This window comes from Ranitomeya variabilis, chromosome 7, assembly GCF_051348905.1.
Source record: "Ranitomeya variabilis isolate aRanVar5 chromosome 7, aRanVar5.hap1, whole genome shotgun sequence".
NCBI classification, from domain to species: Eukaryota; Metazoa; Chordata; class Amphibia; order Anura; family Dendrobatidae; genus Ranitomeya; species Ranitomeya variabilis.
Genome location: NC_135238.1, coordinates 237,456,538 through 237,477,781, shown reverse-complemented (window position 1 = coordinate 237,477,781; position 21,244 = coordinate 237,456,538). Strand labels below are relative to the sequence as shown.

The 21,244-nt window shown below is 44.6% G+C and overlaps 1 protein-coding gene across 1 annotated transcript in view; it reads left to right on the top strand.

The window, feature by feature from the left end:
- CNTNAP5 (contactin associated protein family member 5) overlaps nt 1–21,244 on the top strand; it is a 251,802-nt gene that overhangs the window by 196,505 nt on the left and 34,053 nt on the right. The window contains exons 14-18 of the mRNA XM_077273262.1: nt 5,477–5,627; nt 12,364–12,491; nt 12,582–12,752; nt 19,223–19,441; nt 20,179–20,418. Of these exons, the coding sequence (XP_077129377.1) occupies nt 5,477–5,627; nt 12,364–12,491; nt 12,582–12,752; nt 19,223–19,441; nt 20,179–20,418 (909 nt within the window). The remainder of the gene's footprint in view (nt 1–5,476; nt 5,628–12,363; nt 12,492–12,581; nt 12,753–19,222; nt 19,442–20,178; nt 20,419–21,244) is intronic.

The following is a 21,244-nucleotide window of genomic DNA, read 5'->3' as shown; positions in this document are numbered from 1 at the left end:
GATATTTGGGCATAGAACCCTTATCAAGAGTTCTCTTCTTGACTGGATACAGAGGAGTGTTAGCAGGTGATTGTATCTCTACCAAAACTCCTTTCTCTCTATATTCCTCTATCTGTTTTGTAATCGCTAATTCCTGCTGGGCACTCACAGGGTATTGTCTGAGCTGTGGGAGAACAGCTCCTGGTTGCACAGATAATTTTACAGGAGAAATATGCAATAATCCCACATCAGTGTCACCCTGTGCCCACAGTGTTTCTGGGACCATTGAGAGATCTAGATCTATGGTGTACTCTTTTTCTTCAGCATAATCCTCAAAAGCCTGAATTCTGACATATTGTTCTAATGTTTCTGCATCATCAGGGATAGTCAACATAACTGTGCCATCGTCCCTAAAATGGATGTTAGCTTCTAATTTCTTTAGGACATCAGTTCCTAACAAACATGTTGGGGCACCTCTGGCATACAAAAATCTGGATGCAAAACATTTAGGTCCTAATGAGACCTCTAGGGGCACAGTATATGGCAGTGTTCGAATTACCCCATCATAACCCTCAGCAAAAGTTGTTTGTTCTGAAATATCTTCCGGATTCGGAAGAAAATCTTGATTCAAAATTGAGGAAGTTGCACCTGTATCTATCAAAAATGGAATCTCTCTCCCCCCCACATTCACCTGAATCATAGGTCTTCTAGCTGTTAGGGAAGTTTGTAACACATCGAGTCAATCTGAATCTGGTATGGGACCATCTATGATGGTAGATTTCTGCTGATTGGCCGTTTGGGGAGGGTTATTTCTGGGAACAAATTTGCCTGACTTTATATCTGCCAACTTCTTCCTGCACTCTCTTTGGAAATGACCTGGCTTTTTACAGTAGTGGCAAGGAAAATTGTGTCTCACTCTTCCTCCTGTATTAGCTTGTGCTATTCTAACAGGCTTACGATTCTCTCTCATATCCATGGCTATTCCTAAACATCGTTGTTTCACAATATTTGGTTGTTCAATTGTTCTCCAATCTGGAGTAGAGGATTTAAATTTTTCTCTGATTTTCGGATCTAGCCCCTCTATTAATTGTTTTGTAAAAAGTCTCCTTACTGAAGCATCAGTCAAATCCAATCCTTCATCCCTAAAGCTATTTTCTAGTTCCTGACTATATTCTTCAATACTTTGCCCAAATTTCTGCATAATCACACCCGTAGATCCCCTTTCCCTCTGTTTTCCTCCTTCTGTTCTTCCAGATGGTACAAATGATTGGGCTTTTGGATCTAGGTAAGGTGGTGGGATTATATTACAACTTTTTCCCTTTCCCATGATCCATTTGGAAGTGTCTGGATCATACTTCCAATTCTCCTCTTTAGCTGTTTTTGAGACCTCTATCATACAATGTATGATTTCTTCCCACCCATTGTCTTTAATAATTCCACCTCGTTCTTTACTCAGTCTTTCCCATTCTGTACTGAACATAAGTGCTTCTGAAATTCCCAATTTTCCTCTCACTCTTCTAATCTGACTTCTGACTGCCTTTCCACATCTTTCCTGTATGATATCTGCTGCTTCCACTTGTCCTAAGACAGTTTTGGTCTGTTTATTTCTCATTTTAGCTATTTCTACCCCAGGTGACGTTTGGACAATCACTGTGGTGATGTCTCGTTGCCTTCTCTCCTAGGGAGCTAAAATATCCTTTCAATATTTGCTATTTCTACCCCAGGTGACGTTTGGACAACCACTTCCTCTGTTGGTGGCGTCTCGTTGCCTTCTCTCCTAGGGAGCTAAAATATTGAAGGGCTTGTCTGCTCTGTTTCTTCTAATATGCAGGACGTACTTAAGTGCTATTATGCACACAGACCCAGCAACACCATACAGATCACAAAACTTTCTGTGTCAGTTAGCATACTTGTCCCAGGCTCATGAAAACCGCGTCCTGGGCTCATTCTATCACACCTTATCCAGGGAATGTAGAAACAAGTTCTATAGGAGAGTCAAGCATGGGCGGAGGTCTCCCAGAAGGACGCTACCTCATAACCCAGTTAGGCTGACTTCACCAATAACCTTGTTCTAACAATCGTGGCTTATTGTTCTACGTACTTCTATTCTTCTTTCACAACATGTCACAACCTTCACACTGCTCACACACTGTTCACACACTGCTCACACACTGCCAGGGACTAGACTCATAAATCTATACAATATGGTAACCCGAGTTTTATAGGTATCTACTCACTACTAGACTAACCCAGCGTGACACGGCTCATAGAGATCTTTCGGATAATACAGGGCAGATAAAAGAGAACTAATAATGTCTCTTACCTGGCCAGGTTTTTTCATTTGCCGTCCATTATCCCAGATCTCCGTTGTCCGTATCCGCAGGTAAATCTCGAGCAAACACTCTCTCCTCAGGTCCCTGTTCAGGCGCCAGAATTGTTGAGTCCTCATCCGTCCCTGGCTTTCTGATGTAGAGAGATCCAAGTAATAACACACAGCACAAGAGATGTGTATTCATATGCAGGGATCGCCCAGGAGCTCGCCTCTGACTCTCTGGGCTCACCCCTCCTGTTTATATAGGAATGAGATAAGCATTTACAGACATGCGTACAAGGGCTCATATTCTCTAACAAAGAGTATCTATTCTACTGATAACGTTCACTTCTGGAATGCAGGTTACAATATGGCAAAGGAATGCGTCCATAAAAGGAAATGTCTACCTTGCTCAAGTTTCTTCATATACGTCTCTGAGTAGAGGAAGACAAAATGGATTCTTCAATCTGATCTCTACACTTGTAAGCACTGCACTGACACTGCCCGAGATAAGGAGCTAACACTGCTTTCTGGCAATCCTAGACAGTGTTACAAACTAATAAAAAAGGCGACTGTAATCACTGCACATGCTTGCTTACTATTACTAGGCACCTATGGAGGTCGGTCTCCAAGGCAACAACCTGTAAACAAAAGAAAATGAAATTGTTAATATTTGAAGAACAGCTTAACATTTTTATAAGCAGTAAATTGCAAAAGTGCTTGTTTTTTTTCAAGCACTTTCTAACAATACCTACCCTAATGATGGATATAATCCTTAATGTCTTTTTATTTATTTTTTGTAACTTAAATTGGAAGCCTCAAGATGAAGATGAATAAAAAAATAAACTTACCAGCAAAACCAGACCTCACTCCAAAATGCATTTATGAAGTTACCCCAGGACAAAATCTATTAGAAAATTGTAGAACTTTTAAGAAAACAAAGATAAACACAAACATAAATGAATAAGCAACTACAAAGTGAAGAAAATCACTAATAAATGCACATTAGTTCTATGAATATTCACTCTTAAATATCATTACTACTCAAAGAAGGTGAACAGACATGAAAATATTCAGAAAACATGCATAATTCTATGAAATACATAAAAATGAAATCCATATAATGTATAAAACAATGAAAGAACACGAGGGGATGAAAAATTCCTATACAGGGAAGTCACAGGAAAACATATAAAGGGTGGATATAATCAATAGATAGCATTAAACTTCCACAATATAACCATATGGCCAGACTAATAATAGTAATAAAGTCCATAAAACCAAATATAGCTTTTACACAGTAATTCCCAGTGGATGCAAATATCATAGAAAAGTGAAATAATGTGGAAAAGTTCAGCTACCAATTACAAGTACCCAACGTACGTTTCGCCAGGTGGCTTTCTCAGGGAGTACTCCTCAGTTCCACAATGGCTGTAAAATGAATCAACATGTTTGTTTCCTTTATTGTTTAGAAATCCTTCAGTTGTTGCTACAGATCCCCGTCCACCTGTCTGTGCTGTGTGAGCCTGGCTCTGCTGATACCTTGTGCACAGCCTCATACTATAGTGGTTTCCTTATTAACCAAGTGTTCATTTAAATGTCAAATATGATGACTGATCCTGTGTACGCTGCGCTCATGCCATCAGATATTGTCTCAATGATGCAGAGAAGGAGCCTTACTTTTTATATAAAGCTGAATCATTATGTATTGAAATCTTCTGCAACTTTCTAAAGTACTTTGTGTTTTATTTTACTTCCTTTTGACAGATTACAGTTGTATCTGATCTAGACAATCCACTAGGAGCAAAACTGTGCGATCTCCAGACTGATACACAACATCTGCACTGATACATTGTAGCCAACTGTGAGGGCAGGAAAATGTGTGAATCTTTACTCATCACAGCTCATAAAGGATTGTCTACACTCCCTACACTGGGAGGAATCTGTTAGTGAAAAGCAAACAAAAACATTTCTAATAATAATTCTACTAGAGGAAAGAAGGATTCTAAACGGGGAGATAAATAGTGAAAGTTATAAAATCATAAAGGCCGCACTATTCATTATTGTCTTTGCGCCTTTTTCTGGAGTAAAAATAGATCTAATAGTGACACTTTTTATTTGTACCTTTATTCATTTTTACATTTGTGCTTTTTTTAAGTCACCTTTACTTGATTTTGTGTTTGTTTTTCCTTTGCTTTTTTGGACATGGTTTTAATTCTCCAAATATTTTAGCCTAAGTTATTATTTGTTTCTCGGAATGTGGCATTATTTTTGTGTAATTTTACTCCAGTAACCTAGAGGAGGAGAAAATCTGCCTAATTTTATTTATTTTTTGGCACCAGTTTAATACAAATGTGCAATGTTTCAATGGGTCATGCAACTGTTTGCGCGAAAAAGATGCAAAAAAAAAAAGTTAAATATAAAAAGCGTTTGTTTGGTTTTGTGCAAAATTCATCAAGCTGACTGCGATCTTTTGAGGAACTCAATGAAAAAATAGCAAACGACAAAAAAAAAAGAAACCAAAGTAATGAAACAGACAATAAAGTATCTGACTGCAGCACAGACCGTACGTTGTGCTTTTCCTGCACTTATGGGAATTGGAGTTTGTGTTCTCAGAAGTAGTAATGGTTCCTCTGGTTACAAGGTGGGAGTCACTGACACAGAAACTGCAAACACAAAACTGAAGATTAGAATCGAGTTAATCAAGGAGACCTCATTTTATATTAAGGATCCATGGAAGGTATAAGAGCGTGAACGCACCCTAGATTTCCACTGATTGTAGGTGTTGTGTGTTCTTTGGCTTCTTCTATGTAAAACTAACAAGGTCATCTGTTCTCACCCCCTGCAGCTCCAGCACTGACTCTCTGCGGTTTCTCCCAGTCATCATTGACTGGCTGCAGTGGTGACATCAGAACATCATGTGACCACTGCAGCCAATCACTAGGCTCAATGATAGTCACAATGTAACCTGATAACACTTATGTTACAGTCTGTGGGTAATAAATGGACATGTGTAGCAGAATAGCACCCCCCACTGTTGTCCAGAGGGCACATATGGCGGTCACCGGTGGGTTTACCTCGGCCATAATCTGATTATAATGGAATATCTCCAATCTCGCTATGTGACCTCGCATATTCCTGTAACCTCCAGGCTCAGTAATATGGCTTTGTGCTGGGTGTTTGCAGATGGCGCCCCCTTTACCTGGTGGATCGGAAGAGGCAATGCGAAGCACACGTACTGGGGAGGGTCGTTACCTGGGCAGTGCACCTGTGGCTTGGAGGAAAACTGCATTGATATGAAGCATTACTGCAACTGTGACGCCGACAGGAGCGACTGGTAAGAAAGAAGCCCCTGATATCACTGCAGGGGTGCGGCCCTCTAAATATGGATGTAGCAGAGCTGGGTCTGTCACTTGGCAGGTGTGCGACGTGGAGATATCACATGAGTTTTCTTTGTCTTATTAGGACACGTTCACACGGTCAGTGTTCGGTCAGTATTTTACATCAGTGTTTGTAGCCAAAACCAGGAGTGGGTGATAAATCCAGAAGTGGAGAATATGTTTCCATTATACTTCTCCTCTGATTGTTCCTCTCCTGGCTTTGGCTACAAATACTGATGTAAAATACTGACCAAATACTGAATGTGGCCGTATTAGTGTTCATTTCTGATTCTGCACTCACTAAGGAAGCTGCTGCCATTTTCCTGCTGATCGTAGTTCAGCCTCTGTGCCGGCCCTGCAGGTACAAGTTCTAAAAAGGATACAATGGAAATGATCCCTCAGATCTGTAGATTTTTGTTACTTTTAGCCTCTTGATGTTTTTTTTGTTTAGTGCATTTCGTCGAAAAACACTTAAAACTCTTCCTAGTGATTTCGATGAGAAAACAACTTTGTTGTTCAGAATAGACATTTTTTGAGCAATTTCATTTTTTTGTAAGAGGTTTTGAAAAACGTTTGGTGAAATGGAAAGAGAGTTTGCCACTTCTTTATACTGAATCCTGTTGGAATCTGCTCCAAAATAGGAACTACCCGATCAAAAGAGTGCAAAAAACCACTTCAAGAAAAGAAAAACTCCAACAATGAAGAATCCCGTGATCTGGTTTCTGCTTGAAAAAAAAACTGTGTGTTAACAAAGTCTAAATGAATATTGCAATTCACTGACAACAAGCAGAAATCTTGGAAATATTTAAACTTTTAATGTTTGAGTAAACTCCGTGTTGTGATTCTTGTTGACGTATTTTGCAGAATTTGAGTGACAGGAAATGTTCTGTGTCCAGCAGGAGAAAAAGAAGCCACATTTTCTGTTTTAAGAGAAACTGGCTTCATATTTGCTCAGCGGCTGCAGTGAATTTGTTCCATTTGACCCCTTGATATAAAATGTCTTCTGGATTTTGTGCCACGCTGAGATGTGAAATATGGAGTTTGCCCGCTAACTGGAAGAGTTGAGTACAGCGCGGACGTGCGCAGGATTTTATGTCGTCTCTTGTAGGCATTGCTATAAATCAAAGCAGAATAGCCGAAATCACTTTTTTTCCTGATAAGACCATGAACCTCCGGGAATTAAGGGGGCAGTGAATGCAGGATTGAGGTTTTGGAAGGAAGTTTTCTGAGTTCAGCACAACATTGTGAACTTGAAGCTTCCCAGTCTAATAGGAGCCATAAGAGGCGAAACTCAGCTGTGACTTGTATTTTACTGAAGTTATAGTTGCAGGTTTTAAAAGTAACGATAAGCCGAGAATTGATACAATTACACAGGAGACACATTTGCCTCCGCTTTATATCATTCCGCAGGGTCTTTAAATGTTCTGGAAACAAACTGACTTGTAGATATTCTGCAGAGAAGACAGGGGTAATCTCCATCTGAGAAGACAGGGGTAATCTCCTGCAGAGAAGACAGGGGTAATCTCCTGCAGAGAAGACAGGGGTAATCTCCTGCAGAGAAGACAGGGGTAATCTCCTGCAGAGAAGACAGGGGTAATCTCCGGCCAAGAAGACGAGTAATCTCCGGCCGAGAAGACATGGGTAATCCCCTGCAGAGAAGACAGGGGTAATCTCCGGCCGAGAAGACAGGGGTAATCTCCGGCCGAGAAGACGAGTAATCTCCAGCCGAGAAGACATGGGTAATCCCCTGCAGAGAAGACAGGGGTAATCTCCAGCCGAGAAGACAGGGGTAGTCTCCAGCCGAGAAGACAGGGGTAATCTCCAGCCGAGAAGACAGCGGTAGTCTCCAGCCGAGAAGACATGGGTAATCTCCGGCAGAGAAGACAGGGGTAATCTCTGACAGAGAAGACAGGAGTAATCTCCGGCAGAGAAGACCGGGGTAATCTCTGGCAGAGAAGACAGGAGTAATCTCTGGCAGAGAAGACAGGGGTAATCTCTGGCAGAGAAGAAGGGGTAATCTCCAGCCGAGAAGACAGGGGTAATCTCCTGCAGAGAGGACAGGGGTAATCTCTGACAGAGAAGACAGGAGTAATCTCCGGCAGAGAAGACAGGGGTAATCTCCAGCCGAGAAGACGGGTAATCTCCTGCAGAGCTGTTCCCTTTTTTGGTTGTGGAACAGAATCTGTCAAAGTAGTAGGGCTTAAAAATCCGTGAACAGAGCAGAGGGGAGAGGCTCCTGCTGCAGCAGTTTTCTTATAGCCAGACCTCAGGACAGTACAGAGGAGGAGGGGAACCTGGCCAAGCTCCTGGGATACGCAGATTTCTTTTGTGCATTTTCTATGATTAGTTTCATATTTTACACAATTTAAGGTCTTTAGTGAAATATTCTGATGAGATTGATACAACTGTTAGATACTTTGTTGCATACAGTAACTTTCAGGGAGCAGCTCTTATACGTTTGTAGCTGTCGTAGGATACCCGAGTCCATCACTGATCGCCACAGCTGTTCATGGGAGAATAGCGTCTAATATACTCATTACATGGACAGGAATTAGGATTTGTTGTAGTTCTGCTCCATGATCATTTCTATGAATAAACCATGGAAAGGCAGAAATAAAGTCCTCGTGTTGTTTTATTCATCACATCAGCTGCATTTACTCTAACACAAGATCTCTGCTCTCCGGGCCCCGAACCTGATAAATATGGAAAGATCCATCTGTGATCAGACAAGAGGAGCAAATGAAGAAAATGAGGAATAAGAAGACGACAATGTGATGAGAGCAGCGGAGGCGTCACTTCCAGGCTGCCGTCACGTCTTGTCTCCTCTATTACCAGGCTCAGCCTCACATCACAGGTCACCATTCTGTATCTATCAGGAAAAGTTGCTCATTTTCTCAGTAATTTCACATTTTTAAATGTAAATCCCCAGTTATTATCAATTACAAGTTATAGGACATGAATTGAGGCAGTGTGATTGCAAGCTCTGGGGATCATCAGCATTGCTGCAGGAGGATTACTGGAAAGCCTCACCAGGTGATACGACAATCTCAGCTCTGCTTCATCTTTCAGAAACGGAAGTAAATTTTTGTTGTGTTTTTTTTTTTACATAACTCTGACAGAATGACTCATGAGTCATACAGCTGTGTGAAAAAATGTTCACCCCCTTATTGGTTTCCTATTCTTTGCATGTTTGTTACACTTAAATGTTTCCAATCACCAAACAAATGTAAATTATAGACAACAATGACACAAGTAATCACAAAATGCAGTTTATAAATGAAGGTTTTTATTATTAAGGGAAAAAGAAATCCAAACCTGCAGGGCCCTGTGTGAAAAAGTGATTGCCCCATAAACCTAATGTCATGATACCCGGGTTTTAATGCTGCAGGGGAAACTGCACCCAGCAGCAACGGAGCTGGACCAGACACCGGGTAACTAACGTGATCACCAACGGGACCTCCCACATGAGACCGAGTGATCAGGTAAAGCAAAAGGACCTAAGATCATGTGACAGAGTGGGAGGCGGTCAGGGGCGGAGCCAGACGCTGGGGAAACAGAGAAGGAACAAGCATAAAAGAATAGTGAAACAAGCAGAGGTCGTAGCCAGGAGATTAAAAGATACCAACAGGGAATAGTCAGAAGCCAAGCCAGGGGTCAGTAATCCAGGAAAACGAATAAAGCAGGTGACAGCAAGACAGAAAGCAAGCCAGCACACACTTCAGAGGTCAAGCATACATGCTGCAGAAAAACCAATAGCTGACAAGGATACCAGGTTAGGAGCGAGTATAAATAGCCCTCCCATCTTGAAAGAGAGGCTAAAAACATTAACCCTGAGAGCACAGGACATTAACCTTGTTCTAACCATGACACCTAAGAACTGGTTGGGCCGCCCTTAGCAGCAACAACTGCAGTCAAGCGTCTGTAATAACTGACAATGAGTATTTTACAATGATCTGGAGGAATTTTGGCTACTTACCTTTGTAGAATTGTTGTAATTCAGCCACATTTGAGGTTTCCGAGCATGAATCGCCTTTTTAAGGTCATGCGACAGCATCACAATCAGGTTAAGATGAGGACTTTGACTAGGCCACTCCAAAGTCTTAATTTGGTTGTGTTTTGGATCATCATCCTGCTGCATAACACAAATGTGCTTCAGCTTGAGGTCATGAACAGATGACCGGACATTCTCCTTCAGGATTTTATAGTAGACAGCAGAATTAATGGCTCCATTTACCACATCAAGCCTTTCAGTTCCTGAAGCAGCAAAACAGCCCCACACCATCACACCACCACCATATTTTACTGTTGGTATGATGTTCCTTTTCTGAAATGCTGTGTTACTTCTATGCCAGATGTAATGGGACATTCACCATCCAAAAAGTTCAACTTTTTTCTCGTCAGTCCACAGAGTATTCTCCCAAAAGTCTTGGGGATCATCAAGATGTTTTCTGGCAAAGCTGAGATGAGCATTTATGTTCTTATTCCTCAGCAGTGATTTCCGTCTTGGAGCTCTGCCATGGAGGCCATTTTCACCTAGTCTCTTTCTTATGTTGGAGTCATGAACAAGGACCTGAACTGAGGAAAGTGAGGTCTGCAGTTCTTTGGATGTTGTTGTGGGGTCTTTTGTGACTTCTTGGATGAATCATAGCTTTGATTTTGGGGTAATTTTGGTTGGTCGGTCACCCCTGGGTAGGGTAGGTTCACCACATTTGTGGATATTGGCTATCACTGTGGTTTGCTGGAGTCCCAAAGCTTTAGAAATGGCTTTATAACCTTTTTTCAGACTGAGAGATCTCAATTACTTTGTTTCTCATTTGTTCCAGAATTGCACATTGTCAGGAAGGTCCTATTTAAGAGATTTCTTGATTGAGCACAGGTGTGGCAGTAATCAGGCCTGCGTGTGGCTAGGGAATGTGAACTCAGCTTCCCAAACATGGGATAAAGTACGGTGAATTTATGTTTTAAGGGTGGGAGGGCAATCACTTTTTCACACAGGGCCCTGCAGTTTGGAATTTCTTTTTCCTTTAATAATAAAGACCTTCGTTTATAAACTGCATTTTGTGATTACTTGTGTTATATTTGTCTAATATTTACATTTGTTTGGTGATCAGAAACATTTAAGTGTAACAAACATGCAAAAGAATAGGAAATCAGGAAGGGGGTGAACACTTTTTCACACAACTTTATGTTGTCATAAACGGTCTATAAATCTATGCATATGAACCATGCTGCACACGAGACTTGATGACCAGTGCTGCACGCGATCCTCGATGACCAGTGCTGCACGCGATCCTCGATGACCAGTGCTGCATGCAATCCTCGATGACCAGTGCTGCACGCGATCCTCGATGACCAGTGCTGCACTCGATCCTCGATGACCAGTGCTGCACGCGATCCTCGATGACCAGTGCTGCACGCGATCCTCGATGACCAGTGCTGCACGCGATCCTCGATGACCAGTGCTGCACGCGATCCTCGATGACCAGTGCTGCACTCGATCCTCGATGACCAGTGCTGCACGCGATCCTCGATGACCAGTGCTGCACGCGATCCTCGATGACCAGTGCTGCACGCGATCCTCGATGACCAGTGCTGCACGCGATCCTCGATCACCAGTGCTGCACGCGATCCTCGATGACCAGTGCTGCACTCGATCCTCGATGACCAGTGCTGCACGCGATCCTCGATGACCAGTGCTGCACGCGATCCTCGATGACCAGTGCTGCACGCCATTTTTCTGCCCTCATTTTTCTTCTTGTTATCCTCTTTCTCCTCATCTGTTTCATTTCTCTATGACTTCTCATCCATTTTCCCATTCTCAATCCTCTTCCTCTTTTTCTTCTTTCCTTTTCCATGTTTTTTAATGCTTCTTCATCATCTCTTTCCATCTCTTCATTCTGCATTTTCCTCTTTCTCATATGTCATGCGTCTTCCTTAATATTGTCCCTTTTCTCCACTTTCTACCTTTTTCCGCCTTCCTCTCCTTCATATTCTTATTGTCCTCCTCCATCATTGTCTTTGTCTCCTTCCCACAATTTTTCTATCCTCACTTTCTTTTCTTATTGTTTTTATTTTTTTTTTCTCTTGCTATTTTCTTCCACTTTCCATTTCATTTCTCGCTCTTTTTTATCAATTTCTTCTTTATTCTTTACTTCTTCTCATTTTTTTCTTCTCTTCATGTTCTCGTACTCACTATTTCTTCTCGTTCTTTCCTATCTCAATCTTTTTCTGCTTTGGCATCTCACTATTTTATTCACATTTCCCTTTCTCTGTCTCCTATTTGACTTCTTCCTTTTTCTCATCTTTTTTCTTCCACGCTGTTTTCCATTCCTATTTCCATTTCCTCTTCCTTTTCCTTCTTTTCCCTTCTCTTCTCCCCTTTTCATCCTCTTCTTTTTTAATCGTTATACTTTTTTCCTTCCTCTTTTTTATCTTCTGTGTTCTAACATGCTCTTTCTCGTCTTCCTGTGTTTCGCCCTTTTCCCACCTCCTTTTCTCTTCTTTTTTCTTCTTCACCTCTTTTTTGCCTTCCTTCTTTTTCTTCTTTTTTCTCCTTCTCCTTATTCACTGTATTCCCTTCCCTTTTTCCATGTTCTTCTCCTCTTTCCTTCTATCACTCCTTCTTGATCCTCTTCTTTTCCTCCTCCTTCCCTTTCCTTATCCTCTTGTCCCCCCTTTTATTCCTCCGTACAGGACAAGTGATATTGGATTTCTAACCTTTAAAGATCACTTACCAGTGTCCCAGATTGTAATCAGTGACACCAACAGATCGGGATCTGAAGCCGCCTGGAGGGTGGGAGCGCTGCGCTGTTATGGTGACCGTGAGTGCACACTTCTGTATCTTCTTGTGCTTCCAGCATATTCCGTGCAGTTACAGCATTATGAATAGTAACTTATTTTTTATTTCCCAGGAAGCCTTTGGAATTCGGCCTCTTTCACCTCCGGGACGTCTTATCTCTATTTTCCCACTTTCTTATTGGATTTCAGCATTGACATCTCATTCTTCTTTAAGACCACAAGCTCATCCGGAGTCTTCTTGGAAAATCTCGGTGTTAAAGACTTCATAAGAATCGAGTTAGTCTGTAAGTCCTGAAATGTGCTGTATCTCTGAGCTTATAAAGAGGAGCCAATGTATAATATGTGAATAGCTGAGGAGCTGTGATGTCATCATGGACAGGGGCGAGCGATGACATCACACTGGGGTTACAGGTGTTTCTCTTCCTGATTGGTCATTTATGATGTCGTTTCTATATATTGGGGCTTTGTGTCATTTTTACACCGTCATTGGGGTCTGTGCAGTCACTATACGCAGAGCTGTCACTATGGGGGGAGCAGAAGACGCATCTAAGGTGCAAAGACAAAGAGTCACACAAACGGCTTTCATGTCTCAATTGTGTCCAGAATTCCACAATGTGTCAATTTCAAACCATTCCGGTGTTTTTCATAAGATCTGACAACTTTTTGAAAATTGTGAGGAGCATAATGAGGAGAGAGCGTGGCTGACAAATTGATCATGATTTATGCCACAAAATTGACGCTGACACATTTGACAGCGGCGCATGCAGCAGAGCGATGCAGCAGATGCATTAGGAGGCGCATGCAGCAGAGCGATGTAGCAGATGCATTAGGAGGTGCATGTTTTCATGAACGTGGCGCCTCTTACACCGGCAAACTCCAATCGGCCCATTGATCTGTAAAAATAAAGTTCATTCCTGTAAAATCCTGGAGCACCGGACGTGATAAACGGGTCCCCGGCCCGGAACTCATCACCTGTGATAGATTTGTGCAATCTGATGATCTGTTCTCTAATACCGCCTCTGACTGGGACCAGCAGGGGCCGGGTACCACACCAGTCACCCAACCATTGATGTCATTCCTGCCTTATCTCATGTTCTGCCCTGGCAGTTCCTGATGGTACAGGTGACTTTGTCTCTGGGGGGCGTCCTGTGATCACTACTGTCTCGGGTGGATTATATATATTATCGGAGCCTCTATTATCGGTCTGTGTCAGTGGAGGGCGCGTCACCAGAACTGCTGAGATTATTTTTCACACATTGGAAGATGAGAAATGGCCTCAGATTGTGAAACTGTCGAGAAAGGCTGGCGCCGGCTGACGTGAGCAGCACTGATATTAGAGGTGACATGTTCGGTCTGCGCAGCTTCACACCTTCTGCACCAGCAGCCGCAGCGTTACTGGATCAGCAATGAAAAGTACAGGGAAAACAATGCAACTGAGTTGTTAACACAATGTAGCAGAATTGCACTACAATGTAGCAGTGTTGTTTCAATGATGCAGCAGATTTTACTCAGTGAGGCAGCAGAGTTGATACAGCAATAGAAAACCGATTCAGCAGAGTTTACTTTACAGTAGTGGTGAGTAGCAGAACATGCACAGACATGTAGCAGAGTTGAGTTTTCTGTGGTGGTGCTGTGTAGCAGAGCTGGCAAAGTGATGTGGCTGACGCAAATATTGGCAGACCACTAGTAAATGACTCAAGTTAAGCATGTTAAATGGCTGAGCAGAGGGAGGCCATGGTGACCCAATACACAGGATAGGAGACAGGACCGGCCGAGCAGCGGAGGTGGTGCAGTGTCCAGTGCTGGAGCCGGGACACATTATTAGAGAGAACCTTTCACCAAACTGTCCACATCATGCAACAGGGGCAGCACAGCTGAGGAAAGTGCAGTGTATGCTTTTAATGCTTCTCCTCTGCACTTGCTTGTAAAGTTTATATCATAGTGTTTGAGCCGGCACACAGCTCTGCCCTCCTCCCCTGCTGCTAATCACAGTAGATCCCGGCAGTGAGATCCGTGATGAGGGCAGGGTTGTCTGACATTACATGTCTCACACAGAGAATGACGGTCCTGCTATTCTCCAGGGGCGTGCTCTTTATTTCCCCTCTCTGATGCCCCCTGTTTATGATTGGTCAATGTCACACAGGGAGAAAAGTAAATGCCCTCCCATGAAAATATATAGATGGCGTTCTTCTCAGCTCTGCAGCCATTATTACAAAACTTTGCCGTGTAACCTGCTCACACTGGTGATCAATCTCCTGTAACACATGACGTGGCCGTGTAACCTGCTCACACCAGTGATCGGTCCCATGTAACACACAACGTGGCATGTAACCTGCTCACACCAGTGATCGGTCCCATGAAACACACAACGTGGCATGTAACCTGCTCACACTGGTGATCGGTCTCCTGTAACACATGACGTGGCCGTGTAACCTGCTCACACCGGTGATTGGTCTCCTGTAACACACCGACGTGGCCGTGTAACCTGCTCACACCAGTGATCGGTCTCCTGTAACACATGACGTGGCCGTGTAACCTGCTCACACCGGTGATCGGTCTCCTGTAACACATGACGTGGCTGTGTAACCTGCTCACACCGGCGATTAGTCTCCTGTAAACAATGACGTGGCCGTGTAACCTGCTCACACCGGCGATTAGTCTCCTGTAACACATGACGTGGCCGTGTACCCTGCTCACACCGGTGATTAGTCTCCTGTAACACACGACGTGGCCGTGTAATGTGCTCACACTGGTGATCGGTCTCCTGTAACACATGACGTGGCCGTTATCCTGCTCACACCGGTGATCAGTCTCCTATAACACACGACGTGGCTGTGTAACCTGCTCACACCGGTGATCAGTCTCCTATAACACACGACGTGGCCGTGTAACCTGCTCACACCGGTGATCGGTCTCCTGTAACACATGACGTGGCCATGTATCCTGCTCACACCGGTGATCAGTCTCCTATAACACATGACGTGGCCATGTAACCTGCTCACACCAGTGATCGGTCTCCTGTAACACCGGTGATCAGTCTCCTATAACACATGACGTGGCCGTGTAATGTGCTCACACCAGTGATCAGTCTCCTGTAACACATGACCTGGCCGTGTAACCTGCTCACACCGGTGATCAGTCTCCTATAACACACGACGTGACCGTGTAACCTGCTCACACCGGTGATCGGTCTCCTGTAACACATGACGTGGCCATGTAACCTGCTCACACCAGTGATCAGTCTCCTGTAACACATGACGTGGCCGTGTAACCTGCTCACACCAGTGATCAGTCTCCTGTAACACATGACGTGGCCGTGTAATGTGCTCACACCAGTGATCAGTCTCCTGTAACACATGATGTGGCCGTGTAACCTGCTCACACCGGTGATCAGTCTCCTATAACACACGACGTGACCGTGTAACCTGCTCACAGCGGTGATCGGTCTCCTGTAACACATGACGTGGCCGTGTAACCTGCTCACACCAGTGATCAGTCTCCTATAACACACGACGTGGCCGTGTAACCTGCTCACACCGGTGATCAGTCTCCTGTAACACATGACGTGGCCGTGTAACCTGCTCACACCGGTGATCAGTCTCCTGTAACACATGACGTGGCCGTGTATCCTGCTCACACCGGTGATCGGTCTCCTATAACACATGACGTGGCCGTGTAACCTGCTCACACTGGTGATCGGTCTCCTGTAACACATGACGTGGCCGTGTAACCTGCTCACACCGGTGATCGGTCTCCTATAACACACGACGTGGCCGTGTAACCTGCTCACACCGGTGATCGGTCTCCTATAACACATGACGTGGCCGTGTAACATGCTCACACCGGTGATCGGTCTCCTATAACACACGACGTGGCCGTGTAACCTGCTCACACCGGTGATCGGTCTCCTATAACACACGACGTGGCCGTGTAACCTGCTCACACCGGTGATCAGTCTCCTATAACACACGACGTGGCCGTGTAACCTGCTCACACCAGTGATCGGTCTCCTGTAACACATGACGTGGCCGTGTAACCTGCTCACACCGGTGATCAGTCTCCTATAACACACGACGTGGCCGTGTAACCTGCTCACACCGGTGATCGGTCTCCTATAACACACGACGTGGCCGTGTAACCTGCTCACACCGGCGATCAGTCTCCTATAACACACGACGTGGCCGTGTAACCTGCTCACACCGGTGATCGGTCTCCTATAACACATGACGTGGCCGTGTAATGTGCTCACACCGGTGATCGGTCTCCTGTAACACACGACGTGGCCGTGTAACCTGCTCACACCAGTGATCGGTCTCCTGTAACACCGGTGATCAGTCTCCTGTAACACATGACTTGGCCGTGTAATGTGCTCACACCAGTGATCGGTCTCCTGTAACACATGACTTGGCCGTGTAATGTGCTCACACCGGTGATCGGTCTCCTATAACACACGACGTGGCCGTGTAACCTGCTCACACCGGTGATCAGTCTCCTGTAACACATGACGTGGCCGTGTAACCTGCTCACACCGGTGATCGGTCTCCTGTAACACATGACGTGGCCGTGTATCCTGCTCACACCGGTGATCGGTCTCCTATAACACATGACGTGGCCGTGTAACCTGCTCACACTGGTGATCGGTCTCCTGTAACACATGACGTGGCCGTGTAACCTGCTCACACCGGTGATCGGTCTCCTATAACACACGACGTGGCCGTGTAACCTGCTCACACCGGTGATCGGTCTCCTATAACACACGACGTGGCCGTGTAACATGCTCACACCGGTGATCGGTCTCCTATAACACACGACGTGGCCGTGTAACCTGCTCACACCGGTGATCGGTCTCCTATAACACACGACGTGGCCGTGTAACCTGCTCACACCGGTGATCAGTCTCCTATAACACACGACGTGGCCGTGTAACCTGCTCACACCAGTGATCGGTCTCCTGTAACACATGACGTGGCCGTGTAACCTGCTCACACCGGTGATCAGTCTCCTATAACACACGACGTGGCCGTGTAACCTGCTCACACCGGTGATCGGTCTCCTATAACACACGACGTGGCCGTGTAACCTGCTCACACCGGTGATCAGTCTCCTATAACACACGACGTGGCCGTGTAACCTGCTCACACCGGTGATCGGTCTCCTATAACACATGACGTGGCCGTGTAATGTGCTCACACCGGTGATCGGTCTCCTGTAACACACGACGTGGCCGTGTAACCTGCTCACACCAGTGATCGGTCTCCTGTAACACCGGTGATCAGTCTCCTGTAACACATGACTTGGCCGTGTAATGTGCTCACACCAGTGATCGGTCTCCTGTAACACATGACTTGGCCGTGTAATGTGCTCACACCGGTGATCGGTCTCCTATAACACACGACGTGGCCGTGTAACCTGCTCACACCGGTGATCGGTCTCCTGTAACACATGACGTGGCCGTGTATCCTGCTCACACCGGTGATCGGTCTCCTATAACACATGACGTGTCCGTGTAACCTGCTCACACCGGTGATCAGTCTCCTATAACACATGACGTGGCCGTGTAACCTGCTCACACCGGTGATCAGTCTCCTATAACACACGACGTGGCCGTGTAACCTGCTCACACCAGTGATCGGTCTCCTGTAACACATGACGTGGCCGTGTAACCTGCTCACACCGGTGATCAGTCTCCTATAACACACGACGTGGCCGTGTAACCTGCTCACACCGGTGATCGGTCTCCTGTAACACACGACGTGGCCGTGTAACCTGCTCACACCGGTGATCAGTCTCCTATAACACACGACGTGGCCGTGTAACCTGCTCACACCGGTGATCGGTCTCCTATAACACATGACGTGGCCGTGTAACCTGCTCACACCGGTGATCGGTCTCCTATAACACACGACGTGGCCGTGTAACCTGCTCACACCGGTGATCGGTCTCCTGTAACACATGACGTGGCCGTGTATCCTGCTCACACCGGCGATCGGTCTCCTGCACCACACGACGTGGCCGTGTAACCTGCTCACACCAGTGATCAGTCTCCTGTAACACACGACGTGGCCGTGTAATGTGCTCACACTGGTGATCGGTCTCCTGTAACACATGACGTGGCCGTGTATCCTGCTCACACCGGTGATCAGTCTCCTATAACACACGACGTGGCTGTGTAACCTGCTCACACCTGTGATCAGTCTCCTATAACACACGACGTGGCCGTGTAACCTGCTCACACCGGTGATCGGTCTCCTGTAACACATGACGTGGCCGTGTATCCTGCTCACACTGGTGATCGGTCTCCTGTAACACACGACGTGGCCGTGTAACCTGCTCACACCGGCGATCGGTCTCCTGCACCACACGACGTGGCCGTGTAACCTGCTCACACCGGTGATCGGTCTCCTATAACACACGACGTGGCCGTGTAACCTGCTCACACCGGTGATCGGTCTCCTATAACACATAAGATCATTTTGCCGCATTTGAGTAATAACCTTTCAGAAGTGGCCGGATAATAATGAGCACATTTTACCTGTGACTGACGTCTCCAGTGGATTCTTCTGCTGGTTCTTTCTGTGTGGGAAGAAGGAAAATTATTCACACATAAATATTTCTAGATTTAATGCTGAAACAAGTTGATCTTTGAGTCCGGACAATATTTTATTCCCATCTGTCTCCTTATGGGAGAGAAATGTCAGTTAGTAAAGAGACCGATGATAATAAACATTGATTACTGATTGTTTCCACTTTACAGCTCCCTACCAGGTCACGTTTTCTTTTGATGTGGGCAGCGGACCTTTGGATGTCTCTTTGCAGTCGATTGCGGCTTTGAATGATGGTCAGTGGCATCACATCACGGCTGAAAGGAATATTAAAGAGTCCAGTTTGGTCTTAGACAACCAGCCAAGAAAACTAGTGCCGAGTCCGCCTGATGGACGAGTCCGTGTCCAGCCCAGCTCTCAGCTGTATGTAGGTGAGCGGGGTCTCTAGAGGTCCACTTATTTCCTGCATAGTGACATCTCAAGTCTCACTTTCAGACTGGAGATACATAGTTTCCTTACACATTTTAGATGCATTTTCACAGTTTTCTACTGCTTTGAAATATAGAAATATTTTTCTTAAGCTAAATGCATTTATTTTGGGCTAAATTATTTTTTTCAAATAGGAATCATAAATTATTTTGCATCTTTTGCCTTCTATAGCCAGTTAGCCACCGTTAACTGAGTATCTGCCAGTGAGCTCCGTATGACAGAGCATAACTCTTACCTTTCTTTTCTGCCTTTTATTCTGAGCTGCTCTCCACTGATTTATGACAACATCAAAACGTCATCTTAGTGTTTGAAGTGGTCTGTGGTCATAAGTCAGCTGAGAAGTGCTCAGAAAAAGACAGGTAACAGTTACAGACTACAGAAGCAGGTAAACTCATCATAAGACAGCAATGTGTCAGAAAAGAACGAGCTTGGAAAAAACAAATAGTGAAAAATGTTTTCAGTTATCTCATTACAAAATTGATTTTCAACCAAAAATACAGAAATGTCTTTGAAGTTTTTTACAAACCAACTGCAAAAATTCTGTGCAGCGCATAGTAATTGCAGAACATGAGTGTATGTGTAGTTCAATGTTATTTTCTTACATCCTGAACTGATACATTCGATAAACACATAATAATGTAAATACTACAATGTTACAAAGTTGCTCTGTTTCCTCCAGGAGGGACTTCATCCCGGCAGAAAGGCATTGTGGGTTGTCTCCGTTCCCTCAAAGTGAATGGTCAAACTGTAGACCTGGAGGAAAAGGCCAGGGTGACCGCGGGGATTAGGCCGGGATGCCCGGGTCACTGTAGTAGCTATGGAAGCTTGTGTCACAACAACGGGAAATGCGTGGAGAAACGTAACGGATACACCTGCGACTGCACCAACTCCGCCTATGAAGGACCTTACTGTACGAAAGGTGAGCGGCTTCCTGGCAGGAACGACTGAGAGCTAAACTTTCTATAAATTCTCACCTGTCTATATAATTCCTTCTTGTTGGAGGGAACAGCAGGTGATAAAATGCTACAGAGGAAGAGGCTGACACCCGTAGTCCCCAGGATCAGTGGTTACACAATGAGGGGTGTCATGTAAAGTAGTTGGAAAAGTTTTAATAAACTTTGAAAAGTTTTCATTCACTGTCATTTTCAAATGTTCTGCTTTCTGTGACTTGTTGCTTGCAAGTCACTGTTATTTGGAGGCGATAACCCTGGACATATTGAGTCCTGAGAAGTAAATACAATTGTATCTGGTCTATGTGATGCTCTGTGAGCTGAACGTATCTCTGCTGCTGTCCTACATTGTATAAGGATGTTTTGTTACATACTATGGATTAAACGAGACACACACTTGTCCATCTCCCAGGATAGAGCAGGACTAGATACTCGGGGGCTGCACTACATTGTGCTCACTCACTGACAGCAAGCACAGATCTTGACACATAAAGGACCCGATTCATTATTTTATTTTTTTTTAAACTCACTTTATTATTTTTGTCTTGAGATATTTATTAACATTTTTTGTGACAAATTGTTCAAATTCACAGTAGCGGTTCATGAATTTTGAGCAAAATTTATTTTTATCTTTAACCTTTTTGGTGACTTGTTAGCGCAAAAAGTTGAATGTTCCAATAAAATGTCACAGATCTGTGCAAAAGTTACAGGCATATATAAATCACTTCAGGGGGAGACTGGAGCACATTTGCACAAATGTTTTGAATTGGAATAACATCTTAATATCTCAGACCT